Source organism: Dendropsophus ebraccatus, chromosome 4, assembly GCF_027789765.1.
Source record: "Dendropsophus ebraccatus isolate aDenEbr1 chromosome 4, aDenEbr1.pat, whole genome shotgun sequence".
Classification (NCBI taxonomy): domain Eukaryota; kingdom Metazoa; phylum Chordata; class Amphibia; order Anura; family Hylidae; genus Dendropsophus; species Dendropsophus ebraccatus.
The window spans coordinates 102,137,713-102,158,783 of record NC_091457.1 but is presented as its reverse complement, the minus strand read 5'-3'; the positions used below and the strand labels follow the sequence as shown (position 1 = coordinate 102,158,783).

Sequence of the window (21,071 nt, the reverse complement as noted above, 5' to 3'; positions counted from 1 at the left end):
CTACGAGGGGCTGGACAGGTGCGCCGTGTTGCCATGACAGCGGGTACCCGAGCCGCCTCTTCCCCGGCTGGTCGCCATCTTGTTGTTGATTTGAACAGGTCAGTAGCGGGCGAGAGGAGCCGGGTCTGGGAGGTGACACCCGCGGGCAGCCGCCCCCCAAATCCCGATCGGGAGCAGCGCCCGGGGAGGTGGTAACAGGTGAGGGGACGCGTTGGGAGCCGCCAGGCGGCAGAATTGAGCTGTCGGGGGTGACGTGGTGAAGGATGGAGGCTGCCCCGGTCACAGCGGTACCGGCTATAGCCATGGCTGCAGAGGAGACTTATCAAGGACGTACATATAAGGGGAGGAGGGCTGAGTGTGGGAGGGGAGACTGCAGTGGGGAGGGGCTTATGTAATAGGAGGGGCATGTGCAGCGGGGGCGGGGCTAATAAATCTGCTGTTAGGGAGGGGCTAGTCACTAGGGGAGGAGCTTAGTAAGTAGAAACAGATTGGGAATTGGGTTCTTTGACGTGTGTGTAGGAGGAGCTTAGATAATTGAGGGACTTTGGGGCAGTTTAGGGGTTGTCTTATGTATGCTAATGATTTTAGGCTTATGAGGGCATTTAAATTACCCATCAGCAATCCTATAGCAGCAGGATCTGTAGAGAGGCCACATAGTGACCCGGATCTGTGCGGACATGAGAAAGGGAGGGTTGGTTTTTTGCTGGATGAGTTGTCATTTTCATAGTGTGCTTTTTTATTACCATAAAATCTAAAATGAAACAAAAAAAAAGGGGAGGGGGTTTAATCCTCAACTCTGGATAATTGCTTTGCATCACTGTATTTTGACCCCTCTAACCTTTGTTAATATTTTGTCTACAATCTATGAGAGAGCTTGATTTTTATTTTGTGGGGTGAGCTGTAGTTTGTATTGATGGCATATTGGAGTACACACAACTTTTTGGCTGCTTTTTAGTTCATGTTTAATCCAATATTAAAACAAATACACAGGGTGGTCCAAAAGTAGGTGAATCTGTGAAACTGGCTCAGTTGCCCCTAGCAACCAATCAGATTCCACCTTTCATTCTCCAAAGAGTCTGTGGGGAATGAAAAGTAGAATCTGATTGGGCAACTGAGCCAGCTTCACTTTACACCATGTTTGATTAACCCTATTACACATACTGTCCACCTACCTTTGGACCACCCTGTGTGTATAATGGACAGAGGCAGTAGCAGTCAGTGATCTCTGTCCACCAGCCCCATAGACTTACAGGGAAGCTGCCTGGGTAGGGGTCACTGCAAACCAGGGTGTGAAATGCTCTACGGCAGCGCTTCTCAAACTTTTTCCACTGGAGCCTCACCTAGCAGACCAAGACGATGCCTGGGCCTCACCAGACTGACTAAGAGGGTGCCTGGGCCTCACCATCTGTAGTGAAAGTCCATTTAAAAGCTGAAAAGAATGCTAGGGCTACCTTTCACCCATCTCCCATACTAGATACTAATAAATTAAGTACAAAATAAATTAATAATGTTGCTAAAGTGGAGATTTTTGCAAAAAGCAAAAGGACTGTGCAGATCATTGTTAATTTTGAGAATACTGGCTCATCCGCTGGGCCTCACCAACAACTAGGGGGCGCCTCACTGGTGAGGCCCCCCTTACAGTTTGAGAGGCACTGCTCTACGGCACACTTGTCCTGGCTCATCCTCTGATAAGTGGGAGAATCAGAAAATCCGGAAAGATTACTTCACCCACAGGGTTCAATGGGGCACAGACACCCTTCAGGAGATTTAAAACCCTATGGGGGCATCCAGAATTCAGGAGAGCTCCAAGTGCGCAGTACTGCCAGGTGCTGACATTGGCCTTTGAACTATTCACACTCCTAATCAGCACTGCATACAGTTAAATGTGGCGTTGTGTTTGACAGGGCCAGGAGTCATTGGCACTAGAGATGAGAGAACCTCAAGCATGCTCGAGTCGATCCGAACCTGAACTTTCGGCATCTGATTAGCGGTTGCTGCTGAACTTGGATAAAGCCCTAAGGCTATGTGGAAAACATGGGTATAGTCATTGGCTGTATCCATGTTTTCCAGACAACCTTAGAGCTTTATCCAACTTCAGCAGCCACCGCTAATCAAATGCTGATCGTTCGGGTTCGGATGGACTCGAACCCGAACCCGGTTCACTCATCTCTAATTGGCACCCTACCCTGTCAATCACTCTTCTGCGGCAGGTATGTTTTTTTTTTTTTTTTTCTTCTCAGTTTTTATGATCAAGAAACATTAATGGTTTCCTGACGCTTCCTGATTGGTGTCTTCTGACCGTAAAAATAACCATGAAGGTGTGAAGGGGGCCTTATAGCTTTTTTTTTTTTCTGTGTCAGTCCCACTCCTGGTTTTGGATAAAAATATGTACCAAATGAGGTCTGAAAATGAACAAACTCCTACCTGTGACCCACCCTTGGACTTTTCTAGTTTATGCTGCCTGTTAGAGGGAACCTGTCACCTGTTTTATTCAGCCTTTACCACAGACTAGTTACCACTGGGTAACTAGTCATTAGGGTGGCACACTGCAGTAGCAATATATTTCCTTTTGCACTCTGCCCCTGCCAACTAAATGGCACCTGTTTGCCAGAGGGGACTCGCATACAGAATATAAATGTCTAGATGCCATGGACTCTACTGATCTACTACTCTACTACTGATCTTGGCGTCTATGTGGTTAAATGGCAAGAACTAGAATTATTGCCACATATGGTTTCAGTACACTGTGGTTGTATGAAGAGGGCTCAGCTCCTGGGCATACTTCTTTAAAGGGTTTACCAATTAAAGCGACTTTGTACCCACAATATGCCTCACCAAACCACTTGTACCCTCGCATAGCTGCTTTTAATCCAAGATCTGTCCTGGGGTCCGTTTGGCAGGTGATGCTGTTATTGTCCTTAAAAACAACTTTTAAACTTGCAGCCCTGTGTCAAGTTGGCGTGGCCTAGAGTGTATGCCCTAAGATTGAAACGCCCATCTGTCCCTCCTCATCACTAGGAATGCCCCCGAGCAGGATTTTTCCTGTTCATCACCTGTCTGAATAGTGCACAGGTGCCTTAACGATCCAGCTCATGGGCAGTGTTCACACAGGTGATGAATAGGAGAAATTGTTCTAGGGGCATTCCTAATGATGAAGAGGGCGGGGAGAAGGGACGGAGGGGTGTCGCAGTCCTAGGACATGGGTACTCTAGGCCACACCAATTTGACACAGGGCTGCAAATTTAAAAGTTGTTTTTTAGGACAATAACTACATCACCTGCCGAACAGACCACAGGACAGATCTTGGATTAAAAGCAGCTATCCGAAGGTACAAGTAGTTTGGGGGGAGGGGGGAATTGTTGGTACAGAGTCGCTTTAAACCTTACTTGTCCCCAGCCACAGGTTAGGGGACAAGTAAAAGATGGTGGGGGTCCGACCTCCGTGCCCCTCGGCTCCTTTGTTTTGAAATGGAGCCATTGGTTGGCACTTGACCACTGGCTCTACTCATTCTCTGTGGAGACCCCAGAAATAGCCTAGTGCTGTACTCTGCTCTCTCCGGCGGTCCCATAGAGAATGAATAGAGTGGTTTTTTGCTACCCATTGACTTCAGTCAGTCTGCAGCAAATCGGGAAATCCCCCACTATTCAAGACTTTCTGCAAAACCATTGAAGTTGCTGGATAACAAAATCTCAGATTTTACACTTTCATAGAGATAATGTACTTGTGAACCCTAATGCTGCCATAAAAGAACTTTTCAGTCACTTTGAAGTGTAATATCTGCTCTAAGGCCTGGACTGTTGATTATGGGAGGCTAAGATGGGTTCAAATCTTTACTTGCCTAATATCCCACCCCTCACACACAGGAAATGAATAGAGATGAGCGAACCTGGAGCATGCTCGAGTCGATCTGAACCAAAACTTTCAACATTTGATTTGCGGTGGCTGCTGAACTTGGATAAAGCCCTAAGGCTATGTGTAAATCATGGATATAGTCATTGGCTGTATCCATGTTTTCCAGACAACCTTAGAGCTTTATCCAAGTTCAGCAGTCCCAGATAATCAAATACCGAATGTTCGGGTTCGGATCGACTCGAACCCGAACCCGGTTCGCTCATCTCTAGAAATGAATTATTTTATTATTTTCATTGATTGAAATATTTAAATGGGTGGTGTCACAAAAATAATCTAGGTTTTCTGGGGTAGATTTCTTGATTATACAAATATACACTGCTCAAAAATTAAAGGGAACACTTAGATAACACATCCTAGATCTGACTGAATGAAATACAAAACTGTATGCGCTGACATCAAAATCACACAAAAATCATGAATGGAAATAAAATGTATTAACCAATGGAGGCCTGGATTTGGAGTCACACAAAATTAAAAGTAGAAAAACACACTCCAGGCTGATCCAACTTTGATGTAGGCTGGGTAGTGTGTGTGGTCTCCACATGCCTGTATGACCTCCATTCAACGCCCCGTCATGCTCCTGATGAGGTGGAGGATGGACTCCTGAGGGTTTTCCTCCAGATCTGGACTGAAGCATCCGCCAACTCCTGGAAAGTGTTTGTGGTGCAACGTGACGTTGGTGGATGGAGCGAGACATGATGTCCCAGATGTGCTCAATCGGATTCAGGTTTGTGGAACAATGGGACCAGTCCATAGCTTCAATGTCTTCATCACCCTCCAGCCACATGAGGTCTATTATTATCCTGCATTAGGAGGAACCCAGGGCCAACTGCGCCAGCATATGGTCTCACAAGTGGTCTGAGGATCTCATCTCGGTACCTAATGGCAATCAGGCTACCTCTAGCGAGCACGTAGAGGGCTGTGCGGCCCTCCAAAGAAATGCCTTCCTACATCATTACTGACCCACTGCCAAACGCTCATGCTGAAGAATGTTGCAGACAGCAGAACTTTCTCCTCAGCTTCTCCAGACTCACGTCTGTCACATGTGCTCAGTGTGAACCTACTTTCATCAGTGAAGAGCACAGGGCGGCAGTGTTGAATCTGCCAATCTTGGTGTTCTCTGGTAAATGCCAATCGTTCTGTACAGTGTTGAGATGTAAGGACAACACCAAGTTGTGCCCTCATACCATCCTCATGGAGTCTGTCTCTGATAGTTTCAGCAGAGACGTGGATATTAGTGGCCTGCTGGAGGTCATTTTTCAGGGCTCTGGCACTTCACTTCCTTGCACAAAGGAGGAGGTAGCGGTCCTGCTGCTGGGTTTTTGCCTTCCTGCAGCCCCGCCACGTCTCCTGGTGTACTGGCCTGTCTCCTGGTATCTGCTCCAGGCTCTGGACACTAAGCTGGCAGACCCAGCTAACCTTCTTGCCACAGCTCGCATTGATGTGCCATCCTGGATGAGCTGCACTATCTGAGCCACTTGTGTGGGTTGTAGACACCGCCTCATGCTACCTCAATAGATGAGAGCAATGGCAAAATGCAAAAGTGACCAAAAAAAACAGCCAAAAGGGATGAGAAGAGAGAAATGGTTGGTGGTCACCACCTGCATGATCTCTCCTTTAAAGGGGTTCTCCTGCTATTTGTCTATCATTTTTTTCCTGTTAATTGTTCCATTTGCACAAAAGCAGGAGAAGTTGATTCACCGTCAGTGTTTCTTTATAACTAGAGTTATATTGTGTTGTTTAAGTGTTCCCTTTATTTTTTTTGAGCAGTGTATGTATGTATGCATATATAATATATATATGTGTGTGTGTGTGTGTGTGTATGTATAATATATATTATAAAATATGTATGTGTGTGTGTGTCACCAGCACTACTTGTGCCTACTAGGGCTATTCCCCTTCAGGTTCATGACACTGCTTGTTGTAGGTGACTCAGGTGGTGCTCAGCACACATATACTGTAGATCCATCGGCATATCACCTTTAGGGTACGTTCACACTTACTGGATCGCAGCTGATTTTCTGCTGCGGATCCGCAGCAGATTTCATTTAAATAACGGAACACAGCATCAAATCTGCACCATCAAATCTGCTGCGGATCCTGTAGGTGTGAACGCACCCTAAAAAGGTTTCACCTTTTCACTGCTTTTCAACAGTTCATAGCAGAACGCTGCGGGATGCTCACTCCCTGCTCACGTCGTTTTGTGCTCTCAATTGCTTTCTCAAGGCATGAAGGGAAGTGAGGCATTCCTTCAGCAATATTCCTCATCGCGGCATATGGGCTGTCAATCAGGGCCAACCTTTTCCTGTAGTGAAAGAGCCCATGTGTTCCTTAACCCTTATCCCCCCCCCCTTAAAGTGTACCTGTTGTTAAAACTTTTAAAACCTAAATCGACAGATGTGATATAAAGCCATTTTCATTTATTTATTTATTTTTAGTTATCATGGAAAACACAGCACTTCCTATGTTTTGACTCTTTTAATGACACTTTAAGTCTCAGCTTTGATTTGGGTTTAAAGTTGGAGGATAAGGGGGGGACATAATAAAGAAGTCATAGTTACACCCCAGTCACACCCCAGTTTAGGCTGCATTCCCACGTTCCGTGATCCTGACTCCAGTACATGCATTCCACATCCGTGATCGGTCAGGATCACGGAACATGGGAATGCAGCCTTACTCTGCTCAGGACTGCTGTGTACTGTCCTCCATGCTGCTGCTAACCTTGTTGGTATACTATAGAAAGTTAAGCCCCTATTACACGGGGTGACAGGGATGAGCAAACGAGCGTTGTCAGCGCTTGCTTGCTCCTCATTCCCAGCTTGCTGCCGCTGCTATTCCACACGTAAGAAGCAAGCGGGTGAGTACAGGGGGGGGCGCGGGGGGCTGCTCGGGTGATCGCTAGATTGTCCGGGCAGCTCATAGCAGATGGCAGTGGTCTGCTGCCGCCATACCTATTCCATGGAGCGACGGCAGCAGATTACTGCTATATTAGTGGTTTGTCTTTCAACATGTTGAAAGACAAACAACTGCAAGTTCTGCTGACGTCGTTTGTGTCAGCTGATCATTGTCTTCTATTACACAAGACGATTATATATGGAGCTCAGTGAAAGCTGACACTTGTATATGCAATCTTCAGTGAAACTAGTGAAAAATGCCATGAGGCAAGTCAAAAGTCTGAAATTGGGAAAATCAATTGTCTAAGCGCTTCACTCCTGTCCTGAAAAGCAGGAAGCCAGGGAGGGAAGTGTTTAGCCAAGTGGTTCCCCCAGCTTTATCTAATGATCGGTGGTGATCTGTACATTCAGAACCTGACCGATCCAAACTTTTGACATGGTTGTCAAAGTTTTGTTTTTTTTTCTTTTTTTTTAAACGACCTTGCCCATTTAAAGGGAACCTGTCACCCCCCGTGCCGGGGTGAAAGGCTCCCGACCCCCCGTTAGAGCCCCCTATACTTACCTAATCCCGCCGGGTCCCGCTTCTGGATTCGGTCGGGTCCCGGAGATCTCAGCCGCTGCAGCCCGGCGCGCGCGCTGACAGATGAGTCCAACGCTCATAGAGAATGACGGAGCGCTGGACTCTCCTGTCATTCTCTATGAGCGTTGGACTCATCTCTCAGCGCGCGCACCGGGCTGCAGCGGCTGAGATCTCCGGGACCCGACCACCTCCAGAAGCGGGACCCGGCGGGATGAGGTAAGTATAGGGGTCTCTAACGGGGGGTCGGGAGCCTGTCACCCCGGTACGGGGGGTGACAGGTTCCCTTTAAATATAAAAATAATTCTCTGGCTAACTCCTTTTTTGGATGGCTTAAAATGATTCTCTCCGCTGCAATTTATATTCCAAGCTGCTGACGCTGTTAGATAGCTGTTAGGGCAAGGAGACACATGGTATCTTTAATATATCAATCTGGACCTCCAAAATGTATAAAAATGCTTTGTCTCCTATGCAAAGTATCAGAGGCTTTCCTAAGGTCCAGAACTGCTGAGAGCTGTAAACAAAGCCCTCACTGTCAATCAAACAAGGCCAAGTATGCAATGGTGAGAGAGCAAGCGTTACAGCCCTCAGCACTTCAGAAGCTTTGGAATGCTTCTTTGACACTTTTTTTTTTTTTTCTGGAGACTAAAAGCATTGTGTAATGTTCTGTAAAGGACATCTGAAAGTACCATGTCTTCTGGACCAGAAGTTGGGCAATTGTGATGAGCCAACGTGCATCAGGTGGTGGAGGTTGCACTATAAAAATGTCAGTGTATATTAAAGAGTTATTCCAGACAAACATATAGTTATATTACTTTATTTAAGAAAATATATATTCAGTGGTAGCCTGGTTTAAGAGTAACCTGGGTTGAGAGCATTTTGGTTTAAGAGCTCACAGTTTTTAAAAATTGTGACTTGGTTTAAGAGCTCCCTGTACTGGGTGGGAACACAAGTGAAGGAGGGACATGGTCTGCATAGCGGGGTCTCCAGTACTTTACTCTGACCCAGGAAGTCTCCCTCACCTTTCAAATCATAGAAGATCCACTTCAGGCTGGGGCTTGCATCAGGGGACAGGACTGTGGAGGTAATCTCCCCATAGCTGTAACCCCTCTCTCCCTGGACAGAGAGTGCTGCATGTATGTGCCCACATCTGCCCTGCTCATTCCTTCATGCTCCCTGCAATCTGTCAGTCCTGATTGGTCCATGCTGAACACACGCCCCTCCCCCATTGCTATCATGTGACCACACAGACCTCTGACAGCAGCCCTGCTTCTCTATTCTAGCCTGTTGTACTACGCTACTTCATTATGGGGATCTGCAGTTCCATCCTGTATCTACAAACTGCTGCTGCTTTTTCAGGTTTATGCAGTTACTATACATTATACTCCACATGCTGTTTGCTATACTGTACTGTAGCTCACAATATCACATATTCAGCTGTTTCTAAATGTTTGATTAGTTTTACATATTATTCCCAATACAAAATCATTATTTTTGGGGCGTGGAACCAATTGTCTGCATTTCAGTGATTTCTTATGGGAACATTTGCATTGGTTTAAGAGTGAATTTGGATTACAAGCATGGTCCTGGAACGAATTATGCTCATAATCCAAGGCACCACTAAACTTTTTTTAAGATGTTTCCATTAACTGGCCGCAGTAAGGGATGACAAAGCCCCTGTGCTGCCACCAGGGGCTGCTGTATGCACCATTAGTTACACTGAACCTCCCCTAATATCAATGCTGATGGATATTAGCATTAGAATAGACATTAGAGTTGGGGAAGCTGACTGTGTCAGGAGTGCTGCAGCCACTGCACAATGAAGCGGAGTTAGCAGGGATTGACAGTTATCCTCGTTCTGCTTCACTGTAGCAGCAGCGCTCCTGACACAGGCTGCTTCCCCAAGTGTAATGTCTATGCTGACATGCTTTAAAATAACGTGCAGCAGCGTTAACTATATGTAACCGTAATGGGACCAGGGCTACTGAAGCCCTGCAGTTCCTGACAGTCATTGGTGGCAACAGAGGGGCCATGTGACCCCTTAGGGTCCTATTAGACAAAGCGTGTTTTTTTTTTTCGTTTCCACTGATAAATGATTGTAAAAGACAGCTTTTGGGAACAGGCAGAAATCATTCACCATAATACTCGGAGTGATAATCATTAGTTACGATCGCAATTATGATCATTTGTAGACTTGATGTGTACATACTCCGAAAGATTTGCAAACTGTATAACAATGATTTTATGGTCTGCTCAAAAGATGTGATCAACGACGCACAAACAAATTTCTGTTCGTTGTTTGATGATTGCTTGCATACACATGGAAATATTGCTTAAAATTCGACCAATATAACGATTTTTCGCATGATAATTGTCCTGTGTAATACCACCCTTACTGCTGCCAGTCTAAGGAAACATAAAAATAACTTTACATAATTTTGTTTCTCCAGAATATCCCTTTTAGATCCCCTCTCACTCTCCTCTGCCCTGTGGTACATGGGAGACAGAGTGCTGTGGATCTTTGCTGGTGTTCCTATCAGGATGAGGATTGTAAGACCTGTAACTTGTCTCCAGACTCTAAATAATTCAGTGGAGTCACTTTCCGCCTCAGGTTCCTTTTTCCATCCAACTCTTCACCTGGTGACCCATTTAGAACATTGATGATGTATTGGTAAATGCTTTCCAGTGCAAGTGTTCTCCTCCCATAATGCTTTTAGGGTTGTGGATATCGTGGGGCATCCATTTGTTATTGTGTATTACCAAGGGACATCAGATGAGTGTAGGTGCAATCTTTAAAGACTTCCTCTGGAATCGGGTAGTAAGAACAAATCCTTAAATTTAACACTAAATGGGCTCTTTATTAGAGACACCTGTCCTTCCATGATTGGTGCTTCCCTGTATGGAAACTATACACATGACCCTGGATCACAGCACATAATTGTTCACATGTTCTGTGGATCACTTTCATTGTAAATGAATAGAATAGAAAAGTGATCTCTGTGATTATGGACATGTCATTATCATCGGTGCTAGACTTGTTGAGGACAGGATATCACATGCTGCCATCCTTGTGGGGATTTCTTGCAGTTGAGAGTATACAAAGAATGGGGCACAGGAAAAAAAACTGCTGGATGTAAACAACAAATCAGAGAAGGACATCAGAAATTGTTCAGCCAACAGGGCACGGCCGAATACAACACTGCTACTCCAGCGCACAACTCATCATGCCTTAAAGGGAAACTGACAGCACAGATATGCATACATACCATCAGCGCTGCTGTCAGCCTGGGATGAAGAACATTTTTAGCAACATGCCGAATCACACAGCAGCGCTGATGGCATGTATGTACTGCTCACGGGTTCAGTAATGGGGAACTGGCAGCACTGATATGTGCATATCCATGCTGTCAGCTTCTCTTTAATACGGATGGCCAGTAACAACCAATTGCCATTGTTGCCTAGGGTTGCGTTCCCACAAGCAGAGAAACACATGAGATCAAAACAACCCCCATGTATTTACCGATAGCCCTACAACATTGCCATGATTATCTATTACATCGTGCTGGTATTGGTGAATAAATTTGGGTATGGTTTTGGCCGTATGCCCTTCTCTGCATATGGAAATGCAGTCTATGGGAAACAAGGTCAAGAATTCTCCTCTGGGCAAAATTGGATCACTGAGCAGTGAAAATCCATTTTCTGGTCGAATTGATCCAGATCCCTGTTGCACCATGCTGATGGGAGGGTCAGAATTTGGCACAAGCAATGTGCATACCCTTCCTGTGCGGTAGGAGGGGTGAGGCATGTTTTTGTCAAGCCTCAGGTTCTCTGGCACCTGTTTGGACAGTAGGACTTACGTATCCATTATGTTCCACTAAGTTCGTCCCTTTACGGCAGCTTTTTACCCTGTGGCATAAATATACTTTCAGCACAGCATTGCACCTTGCCACAAGGGTTGGATAGTCATAGATTGGTTTCAGGAAAATAACAGTGAGGCTTTTCTTGTCTCCTAGGCCTCCATAGCCCTAAGATCTTTATCCTATATTTCATCTCTAGGACAATTTATCATGTCCGCATGGGCTGATATTCTTGCAGAGCGATTTCAACACCTTGTAGTTTATGCCACAGTAAATTACTGCAGTTCTAAAGACCAAAGAAGGTCCAACATGCTACTATTGGGATTCTCTTATAAAGTGACCATTTAGTGTATATATTACAAAGTCCAGCAGCGCAGAAGAAAATATATACAAAAAGAAATGAAAAACTTTAGCACGCCTCACCAACCAGGCATAGGAAGGTGTAAATCAAAACTGAACTTTTTGGGGGGGAAGTGCTGTCTCTTCACATTTTAGTCTGGATCATTTAGTGTATATGATTCAATGTTTCTGTATTCCAGCTTTCGTTCACCATATAACTTGAGATATTCCAGACAGTTGTATTTGATCTTTCTCTGGCTGGGCATAGAGGTTCACTCTGTCTGCTTACAAAATTCAGTTTTGTTCTAAAATAGGCTGCATCCATGTTTTCCTGGACTCCCTAGGGCTGCATACAACTTCTTCAGCCTATGCAATCAAATGCCAAGGGTTCGGGTTTGAACAAACCTGAGCATGCTTAAGATTCGCTCCTCTTTAGTGGTAGCCAATATGGCCCCCCTACAGGTCTCATAGCAGCTGTCACACAGGTTTTTGTAGACTGCTGACGGCAGGCATTTATATGTTTGCTTCAGATTTAATTTTAGTATGTACAGTGGTGATCCAGGGAAATCTCAAACTCTCCCTCCCTTCGACATAAAATAATGAACCAGCCATACTTACATGTTACTGGGACCTGAATAAATGGTATATGCATTTAGCTTTCCACAGATCCAGAGAACTTGGTCTTTGGAAAGCTGGCAACGTTGTGATTTTTGGTGGCCTGAAGTTTGGGGTCCCCACATTGTCCCATTTACCTGCCCGCACACTATCCTGTCATTCCGTTACCCTGTATCTGGTCACATGATCTGTGTGTCTTTAAGTTCACTTGGCTTGGCAGTAGAATGGCATCAGCACCATGGAACAGAACCTGATCTCCCAGGAGGTTCCATTTCTCAGTTTGTAGTGTTCATTGGCAGACATTTAATATGTCATGTGATCACTGTGTGAGGAGGATCTGATGTGTGGGATATATCCAAGAGCCACCTTATTTGAGCAGCACAATGAATCCCTCCATGAAGCATACAGCCATCGGTGGTGTACTCAGCAGTCTGAAAGGTTGTATTTTCCCTGCAGCTACAAGCACCAGCATGCACCACTGCCATTGTTTACAGTATTATTGCTTTTATCTCATACTTTCTTCCCCCCCCCCTCTCTGTAGATCCAAGGAACGATTCAGAGGTGAAGGAGCCAGGGCTGCTGCCCTTCTGCCCCCTGCTACTTCTGCCCGGCTCCTGCGCCACTTTCCATGCCCCGTCCGAGCGTAGGGCGTGTAACGCAATGTGTGTTTGTCAAACCATGGAAGTGGGGAAGTACGTCCAGACTGCAGTGTGCGACAGGGGCCGGGGGGTCCTGCTGGAGCCATTCATCCATCAGGTGGGAGGACACAGCAGTATGATGCGCTATGATGACCACACTGTTTGCAAACCCCTCATCTCTCGGGAGCAGCGTTTCTATGAGTCTCTTCCCCCGGAGATGAAGGAATTTACCCCAGAGTATAAAGGTGAGACTCCCACACACCTCACTGCTGGTTACATCTATAGTCTTGTATTACACTGCAGCCTGGAGCTGACAATCCAAGCCTTTTTAACATTACTCAGAGCATGATGTGTTATAAGATACTTGATGTGTTATAAGCGCTTGTGTCGAAGGTCTTCAATTTAATAAGGGGTAACTGAGCCAGGAAATTGTCATGTTCTTTAATGTCAGTGATAAGTGGAGTTTAGAGTCATGTACTACTTTATCACATTACTCTATACACTCAGCTCTGCTTTACACACATAGCTGGGGATTCAGACTACAGTGGCACCATTTATCTTCTGCAGCTTCACTGAATAGGGTTCATAGCTTGTCTGATAATAGGGCTGCAGGCTCCACCACCTCCATTTGTCCCATATACCTTGCAGATTTTTGGTGTAAGGGTCCAGTGTGGGGAAAGTGTTGTGTTTTCTATTGCAGAAGTTTGCATGCATTGCACAATTCTACTGTGGTTATCCCTATAGGTTTCTCATGCTCTGGTGCTGTCTCCTCTCCTACACAGGTGTTGTGTCCGTCTGCTTTGAAGGTGATAGTGATGGTTACATCAATCTTGTTGCTTACCCCTATGTGGAGAACGAGGCAGCTGATCATGAAGAATTTCCTGAGAGGGACCATCCAAGACGCAAGCACTCCCGCCGTGGCCTGCACCGCGCCAACAGTACAGACCACAAGGAGGAACGGCCAGCTCAAACCGGGGAGAACACAGAGAGGTGACTGTCGGATTCTGAAGTGGTGCCCTATACATATTAGATTTAGTGGGACCCATCTGGTTTATATTTGTAAGCACTGTCTATTATAATGAGACCTCAAAGCTGTTATCTGAGGCCTTATACATCACTTACAACTGCTACCAGAGGGTAGACATTATCTCAACCTTAACTTAAAGATGCTGTCTGTCTTGCTTTACACTGATCCCAATATGCAAAAAAATGAGTCCATGGACACTCAGTTGCAAGTCTCAAAACACGGAAATAGACAGCTAAATCTCCAGGGAAAGAAAACCTGTTGCCAAGGGGTTCCTTCTAGTGGGGAGATCAGCAAACCACACTGATACATAGCCCCTTTAGTCCCACTTGGTTGCGAGTACTGCAACATGTCAAGGGATTACCAAAGCCAGGCGTCCATCCACAGACTCTGTGATTTCAGCTTAGTATCATTTTTTTACTAAGAGGCTGGGATGGTAGTTTCCTTGCTCAGGTCCTAATGGTGTTTTCATGTAAAGTATATTGAAGATACCCTTTCACCCTGATGTAGTCGTCCTGTTGGATAAGCCCCCTATGATTTCACCTTTTTCCCCTTAGTCTCCAGTTATTGGGAGCTGTTACCCTTGCTGTTTTTATCAGTATGAATGATGGGACTCCCCATAGAGAAGGTGTATACTTGCTGCACTGCATATGGCTTCTTTGACACCCCCTTCCTTCTTCAGCATCCCAGAGATGAAGAGTCCCAGGCTGGAGCTTCTGACACAGTCAGATGTCCCCTTCCAGATGCTGGATGGTAACAGTGAAATGACCTCTGAGCGGATCAGCTACAACCCTTGGAGCCTGCGATGTCACAAGCAGCAGCTGAACCGCATGCGCTCCGAGTCTAAGGAGCGCAAGATGTACAGTATCCTTTGGTGGCTTAGTCTCTGCATGTAACTGATAGAGTCTGATGAGCGTATTCCTTCCCCTCTGTTGTCATGTCTTAACTCAGAATTCTTAGAATTCCTCCTGCTTGAGAATGTTGTCCACCATTTTAAGTTCCCATGTGTCCTGGATCTAAAGATGGGAACACGGCAGCATGGTGACGATGCTTCTGAGGAGAAAGCAGCCCGACAGATGAAGAAGTGTGAGCAGAGCACATCAGCCACCCTGGGTGTGAGGGTGTGTGGCATGCAGGTACTGTTGGGTGTTCCCAGAATGCATTGTGGGGCAGATGAGTTCATAGTGTGGCTGACAACAATGGTGCCAGAGTTTGGAATTACTTTGCAGAATGGTGCCAGTATGTACATTGGAGAGTGGGGGAGGCTGTGTTTAAAGTGTCACTGTCGTTCAAAATCTAAATCAACAGTAGATGTGCAATAAAGCAAGTTTGCAATATACATTCATTATTATTCTTATTTGTTATGCTGTAAAACTAAGCTGAACTTACCAGAAATCCAGGTCCAGTCATTTTCTGACTTGTCCTGGTTGAAAAAAAAAAAACAGACTAGACACAGGAATTCCGGCCAGTACAGAGAGTCACGGTCAATGGGTCCCTCACTCTCATGACTGCCTTCTGTCTGTGAGTGCTCAGATGACCTAGGATACATAAGACTTCCTGTTGCCTGGCTGTTTCCTGTTTTTTGAAAAAAAAGTGTCAGAAAACAGGAAGTGCCATAACTGGAAAAAAAAATAATCAATGTAAATTGCAAACTTACTTTATATCACATCTACTGTTGATTTTTAGATTTTGAAAGTTATAATGACAGTGACACTTTAAGAGAGTCATTGTACTGCTAAAATGTCATCATTGCAGGAAGGATCAGGAATCTCAGCACATTAGGATTAGAATGGCTGACATTGCATCTTTGTTTTATGCCCTGATCATTCTAAGAGGTAGTAATAAATGTCCAGGGGAAGATTGGGAAGAGGGTCGCATGCTGAATTGTCTCTATTTTGGGAACTCTCATGTGGATATGTGCAGAGAGTAAATATCTGTGGTTCCATTGATGAACCATGAGCATCCTCTGCTGGTTAGAAGTGTGACGTTCCGCTGTCTGGGTTGCTGCTCGCATTGTCCTCAGTGATATTTAGAAAATATTTTGGACCTCCTGTTATAGACGCTCATTATTCATAATCCTTCAATCCTTTTATGCATCTCTGTATTCTGATTCTCCTCCAGGTCTTCCAGATGAACACTGGGCATTATTTGTGCCTGAATAAATACTATGGACGTGGCCTGAGCACTGAGGGTTTCCGACAAGCCTTGTACCAGTATCTTCACAATGGCGTCAATCTCCGCAAAGACCTGTTTGAGCCAATTCTGAGCAAATTAAAACGCCTGATCTCTGTGCTGGAAAGCCAGGCTTCATATCGCTTCTATTCCAGTTCTCTGCTTATTATCTATGACGGAATAGACCGCCCAAGGATGGCAGACCCTCTGGCTCAGGAAACCCCTCCCAAGGTGGATGTCCGCATGATAGACTTTGCCCACAGCACGTCCAAAGGCTTCCGAGATGACACCACAGTGCACGATGGGCCGGACAAGGGATATGTGCTGGGTCTGCATAACCTGATCAGTATCTTGGAGCTTATTAGAGACGAGCACCAGTAGTTGGTGACTGGAGCAAAGCATCTTTGTTTGTACTCTGCAATGTGTCATGAAGCCCTCCCCCTACACCTTTGTTCTGTCCACCCATGGGAGGGGGTCATGATGGGAAATGGCTGAGAAACGCACAGTAATAAGCAGCGTGGAGTTTACTCACCTTGAACATTGTCCCCGCATCAAAAATTTGGGGGTAAGCTGGCTCTCTCTGCCCCCAGTACCCAGTCGTGGACATGCTGCCTCCACATCTGCTGCAAAACTATGACCTTAATTATACCGGGAACCACTAAATGTGCAGTGGAGCTGTAGCTAAAACTGACTACAGAAATAAAATGACAAAATGGAGACACAAGGGATAATTCCCCTTTTCGGGCCATTCTTCCATAATTTCATTGCTGTGGCAAGATTAATATGGCAAAAGAAAGTGACATCACTGCATCCTGCCAATGCTTCCTGCCCAGCGCTGGCCTCTCCACTGGATTCTTTTGTGTTTCCTTGCACTTGAGCTGAGTTTTCCAGGAGCCAGCACTCTCGGATCAGACTGACAGACTCTTGACTTCTGTACGTTTTTGCTGCCCAGGGCCTGACCCTAGTTGTGGCCCCATTCCACATAAATGTATATATTTCTATAAAAATATACATATATAGAGACCCGTATATATCAGATGAAATCTATATATTAGAGCTATATTATCCACGCTTGTTTGTGTGCAATGGCGTCTGCCCGCTCTGGAGCGACAGAGCTTAAATGTTCATTGTTTCTTTTTTTTCTAATGCAAAAACAGGGAGTGTCTTTGTTATGTCGTTTACAATGGAGGAGGGTTACATGGACCGTCCACTGACTATAGCCCAGGGGCACTGGACAACACAATGTAGCATGCACATTTTGTATTTGTCATGTGTCCTTAAACTCTACTTTTAGTTTTTGCTACTTTGTATCGGGTCTCACATTGCAGGTTTATGCATCTGAAAGCCAAAATCTACATTGGCACTGCATGCTGACAACATGGCTGCCGATGACACTGTGTCTCAGGATGATCTGTGTACATTTCTGATGTGGCTGAAGCTGTCGCTTTATATTCTCTTTTCCGCTGATATTTTACTGCAGAAGACAGTTGCAGGGTGAAGTGGATTTTGTGGCTAGTGGACAGGCCATATTTTGGGCTGAAGAATAAACAGCGGGATCAGTGCTGCTTTCTGTCCTCACAATGGCTGTCACCAGGAGCCTAGGCTGTATTAATGACTGTGTCAGTTGCAGTATGTTCTTCCTAAGGAAGACTAAAGATGGGATAATGGAGAAGTAACTGCTGCCACTTCCCAAATAGAATCCTGACTGCAGCACTCATCTCCCTGGCCCCACAGCACAGGGTCTGTTACATTAGGGTCCATTTTCCTATGGAAAATTGTTCTGCTTGTAGAAAAACCTGAAAGATCAGAATGTAGAAAAGACCCTACCATTTGCTGCAATGATCTCCCACCTCTCCCCAATCAATCTGTGCTGCCACTGTCCCCTTGAGGTTCCCAGGGGTGTCATAGCGTATTTGGGCAGTTGATTCTAACACCAAACTGTGCTTGTTTATTCTAACTTTGGCTGATTTCTCAGTGTTAAAAGAAGACCATTAAACCCCTATTACACGAAGCAATTATTGGCCGTATTCGACCAATACCGACTGTTACAGCCGTTAATCACTTTGTGTAATAGAAGACAACGATCAGCCGGCACATGCACGATGTCCATATGCACCATATGCTGCCATCGTTTCGTGTAACAGGAGTGGCGGCAGCAGACCGCTGCTATCTTTTATGGGCTCCCCAGATGATGTAGCGATCACCCGGGCAGCCCCCTACAGCTCCCCACGGCCCCCCCGGCTCTTGCTCACTGCCGACGCGTGTGCTAATGCCAGCAGTGAGCAGGGAACGACAGGTCGGCGCTCATTTGCTCCCGCTTGTCGCACTGTGTAATAGGGGCTTTAAGGTGATCAATGTTGGGGCACACCATAATTCCTTGTATCAATAATTGATCCAGGGTCTGCAGGGCAGATGTTGGTGTCTTTTGCCCCTTGACCACTCGTGGCCTCGGCTGGTTGTGTTTTCAGTCTTGAGGTAATAACTTTCTCAATTTCTTAGAGGCAGTGAGGAGTTCAGATATAGAGTGCAGTAACTGGGGAGGTTATACCCTGACTGTAGGTGCAGGGATGGGTAGGGAGCACTAATGTGTAGGGCTAGCATTACATTGTAGGTCTGTCATTTCAACAGCTAAATCTGCATTAAATAATGGGAAATAGTGTGAATTGTTTGCTTGTATCCTGTGTTGCATCCTATCCCCTAGTTCTGGCCAGAGCTACAGGCACTGTTCTAGATCCCTGATGGCTCTAGGGTTGTGGCACCGCCTTAGCTTGTGGGAGCTGTAGCATTTACAGCAGGCATTGTACACTCCCAGAATGGAGTTCAGCAATATATAATGCATGATGGGCTAGTGGCAGATGTATCTGACACTGTCACTGTATTTTTAGACTTTACTTGCGTATAAGACATGATGTAACTCAGGATCAGTAAAGCCAAGTCTTCAGAGTTCCTCAGCGGTATATAGATTATATTGCAGCTTGGTATGTGGTGGTGGAGCAGCTTTTTACTGCTCTACAGTGTACCCATTAGTGTATGCCCCATAACTAACACTCCACCACTCTGACTGGCACAGCTGGGGTTGAGGTCTCTGCCACCATTGGTTTATCGGCAGCCTCATCATTATATGGGAATTCCTGAGAGGCACCATATGATTGATCAGCAGCAACCAGCTTCATCCCCAGAAAAAGCCATAAATGCCAGCGAATGTCATCCACAGCCCAGCCTCTACCGGGAGCCATAACACAGCGGTGGGGTTATTCTGTGTCCCGTTAAAGTTAGCTTTAATGCATGAACCCTGAAGGGACGGGCTTCCCTGCTATTCACACCACTGGGTGGCCCTAATTCCCTATGGGTTGTGGGTGAATTAGCACCAAGGAGTGCCAGGAGCAGAAGAGTACAGTAAACCTGGCTCCGCCCCTTTCTATGACATGTTTTATGTTTCATGGTCATGCCTATTCAAAGGTCAAGAGTGTCTGGATGTGTGGCCCCTGGCGCCACGGCACTGAATGTTCTTTAGATTTGTATGTGTCACTGGTTTACGTTTCACCTTTTTTTTTATTAAATAATCAATCACTGAATGTTGATATTATTAATCACAATGAGCTGGAAAAATCAATGTTATATTATGTCTGCACTGAGCTCTTTGCTGTTATCTTTATACTGGGCATTGTACAGTCACCTGATGGAGCAACAACTGCCTCCCACCAATAGCGCTATGCCCATAAGGTTTCTGTGTCAAGTTACAACAAACAACAAAGTAAGTTCAGTTCTGCAGGATATTACAGGCTCTAATCAGGATCCGTAGTGTATTTCCGGAGTAATTTTTCCAGAATGGTAGTGTTACCTTTGTGCATGGTGCGCTTTTAGCCCACACAACAGGATTGATTCAGTTAAACGAGTTATCCAGCGCTACAAAAACATGACCACTTTCCCCCTACTGTTGTCTCCAGTTTGGGTGGGGTTTTGAAACTCAGTTCCATTGAAGTAAATGGAGCTTAATTGCAAACTGCACCTGAACTGGAGACAACAGTAGGGGGAAAAGTGGCCATGTTTTTGTAGCGCTGGATAACTTGTTTAAAGTGACACTGTCACCCCCTTAGTGCATTCTGACATCTCTACACAGGTGTAAAGGGTAAATTTAGTGTTTTTCATATCTTATTTCATATCATACGTCATGGTGCTTGTTCAAGTAAAAAGTGTCCTTTTATCAACTGCAGATTGTATTAAGTGGGCGTGGCCTCGCGGTACTAGCGCCACATAACCCCGCCCACAACGGCACGGTTGGCCCCGCCCCCTTGACGCCCATTGGTTGTCCAACGTAAAGGGGGTGGAGTCTAGACCTTTCGGCCAGCCTGTTCCAATGGCCGGCGAGGGGGCGGGGCCAATTGTGCCGTTGTGGGCGGGGTTATGTGGCGCTAGTCCCGCGAGGCCACGCCCACTTAATACAATCTGCAGATGATAAAAGGACACTTTTTACTTGAACAAGCACCATGACGTATCCTGATAACACAGCAGCAGTTTGTAGATACAGGATGGAACCGCAGATCCCCATAATACAGTAGTGTAGTACAACAGGCTAGAATAGAGAAGCAGGGCTGCTGTCAGAGGTCTGTGTGGTCACATGACAGCAATGGGGAAGGAGCGTGTGCTCAGCATGGACCAATCAGGACTGACAGAGTCTGCAGGGAGAACAGTGAAAAAAATTCCAATGAAGTACTCAATCAAGAGTCTCCACTGATGCCCCTAAAAATTTAAATATGCAAAACAGGAGTCCGTGGAGCCTTGGTTGCGAGTCTCAAAACACGGGATAGCCAGATATCTCTCGCCTGTTTCCACGGGGTGTCTCCATGATAGGGAGAGCACCACACCACCCTGATAAATAGCCCCTTAAAGGGGTAGTCCACAAAAAATTTTTTTCTTTCAAATCAACTGGTGCCATAAAGTGCCAGAGATTTGTAATTCACTTCTATTAAAAAATCTTAAGTCTTCCAGTACTTATCAGCTGCTGTGTGTCCAGCAGGAAGTGGTGTTTTCTTTCCTGTCTGA

At 45.6% G+C, this 21,071-nt stretch overlaps 1 protein-coding gene across 4 annotated transcripts; it reads left to right on the top strand.

Annotated features, from left to right (window-relative positions):
- Positions 1-19,603, top strand: IP6K1 (inositol hexakisphosphate kinase 1). Of its 4 annotated transcripts, none has more exons than XM_069966515.1 (6): positions 1-98; positions 12,736-13,077; positions 13,615-13,822; positions 14,539-14,720; positions 14,817-14,992; positions 15,978-19,603. In XM_069966515.1, exons 2-6 carry the CDS (start codon positions 12,855-12,857, stop codon positions 16,407-16,409), a joined length of 1,221 nt encoding a protein of 406 aa, XP_069822616.1. In that variant the 5' UTR covers positions 1-98; positions 12,736-12,854; the 3' UTR covers positions 16,410-19,603. The 4 variants fall into 4 exon arrangements, with proteins under 4 accessions (XP_069822616.1, XP_069822614.1, XP_069822617.1 ...); XM_069966513.1 differs by having other exon boundaries at positions 65-198; XM_069966516.1 differs by lacking the exon at positions 12,736-13,077 and having other exon boundaries at positions 90-198.
- Positions 19,604-21,071: the final 1,468 nt, after the last annotated feature.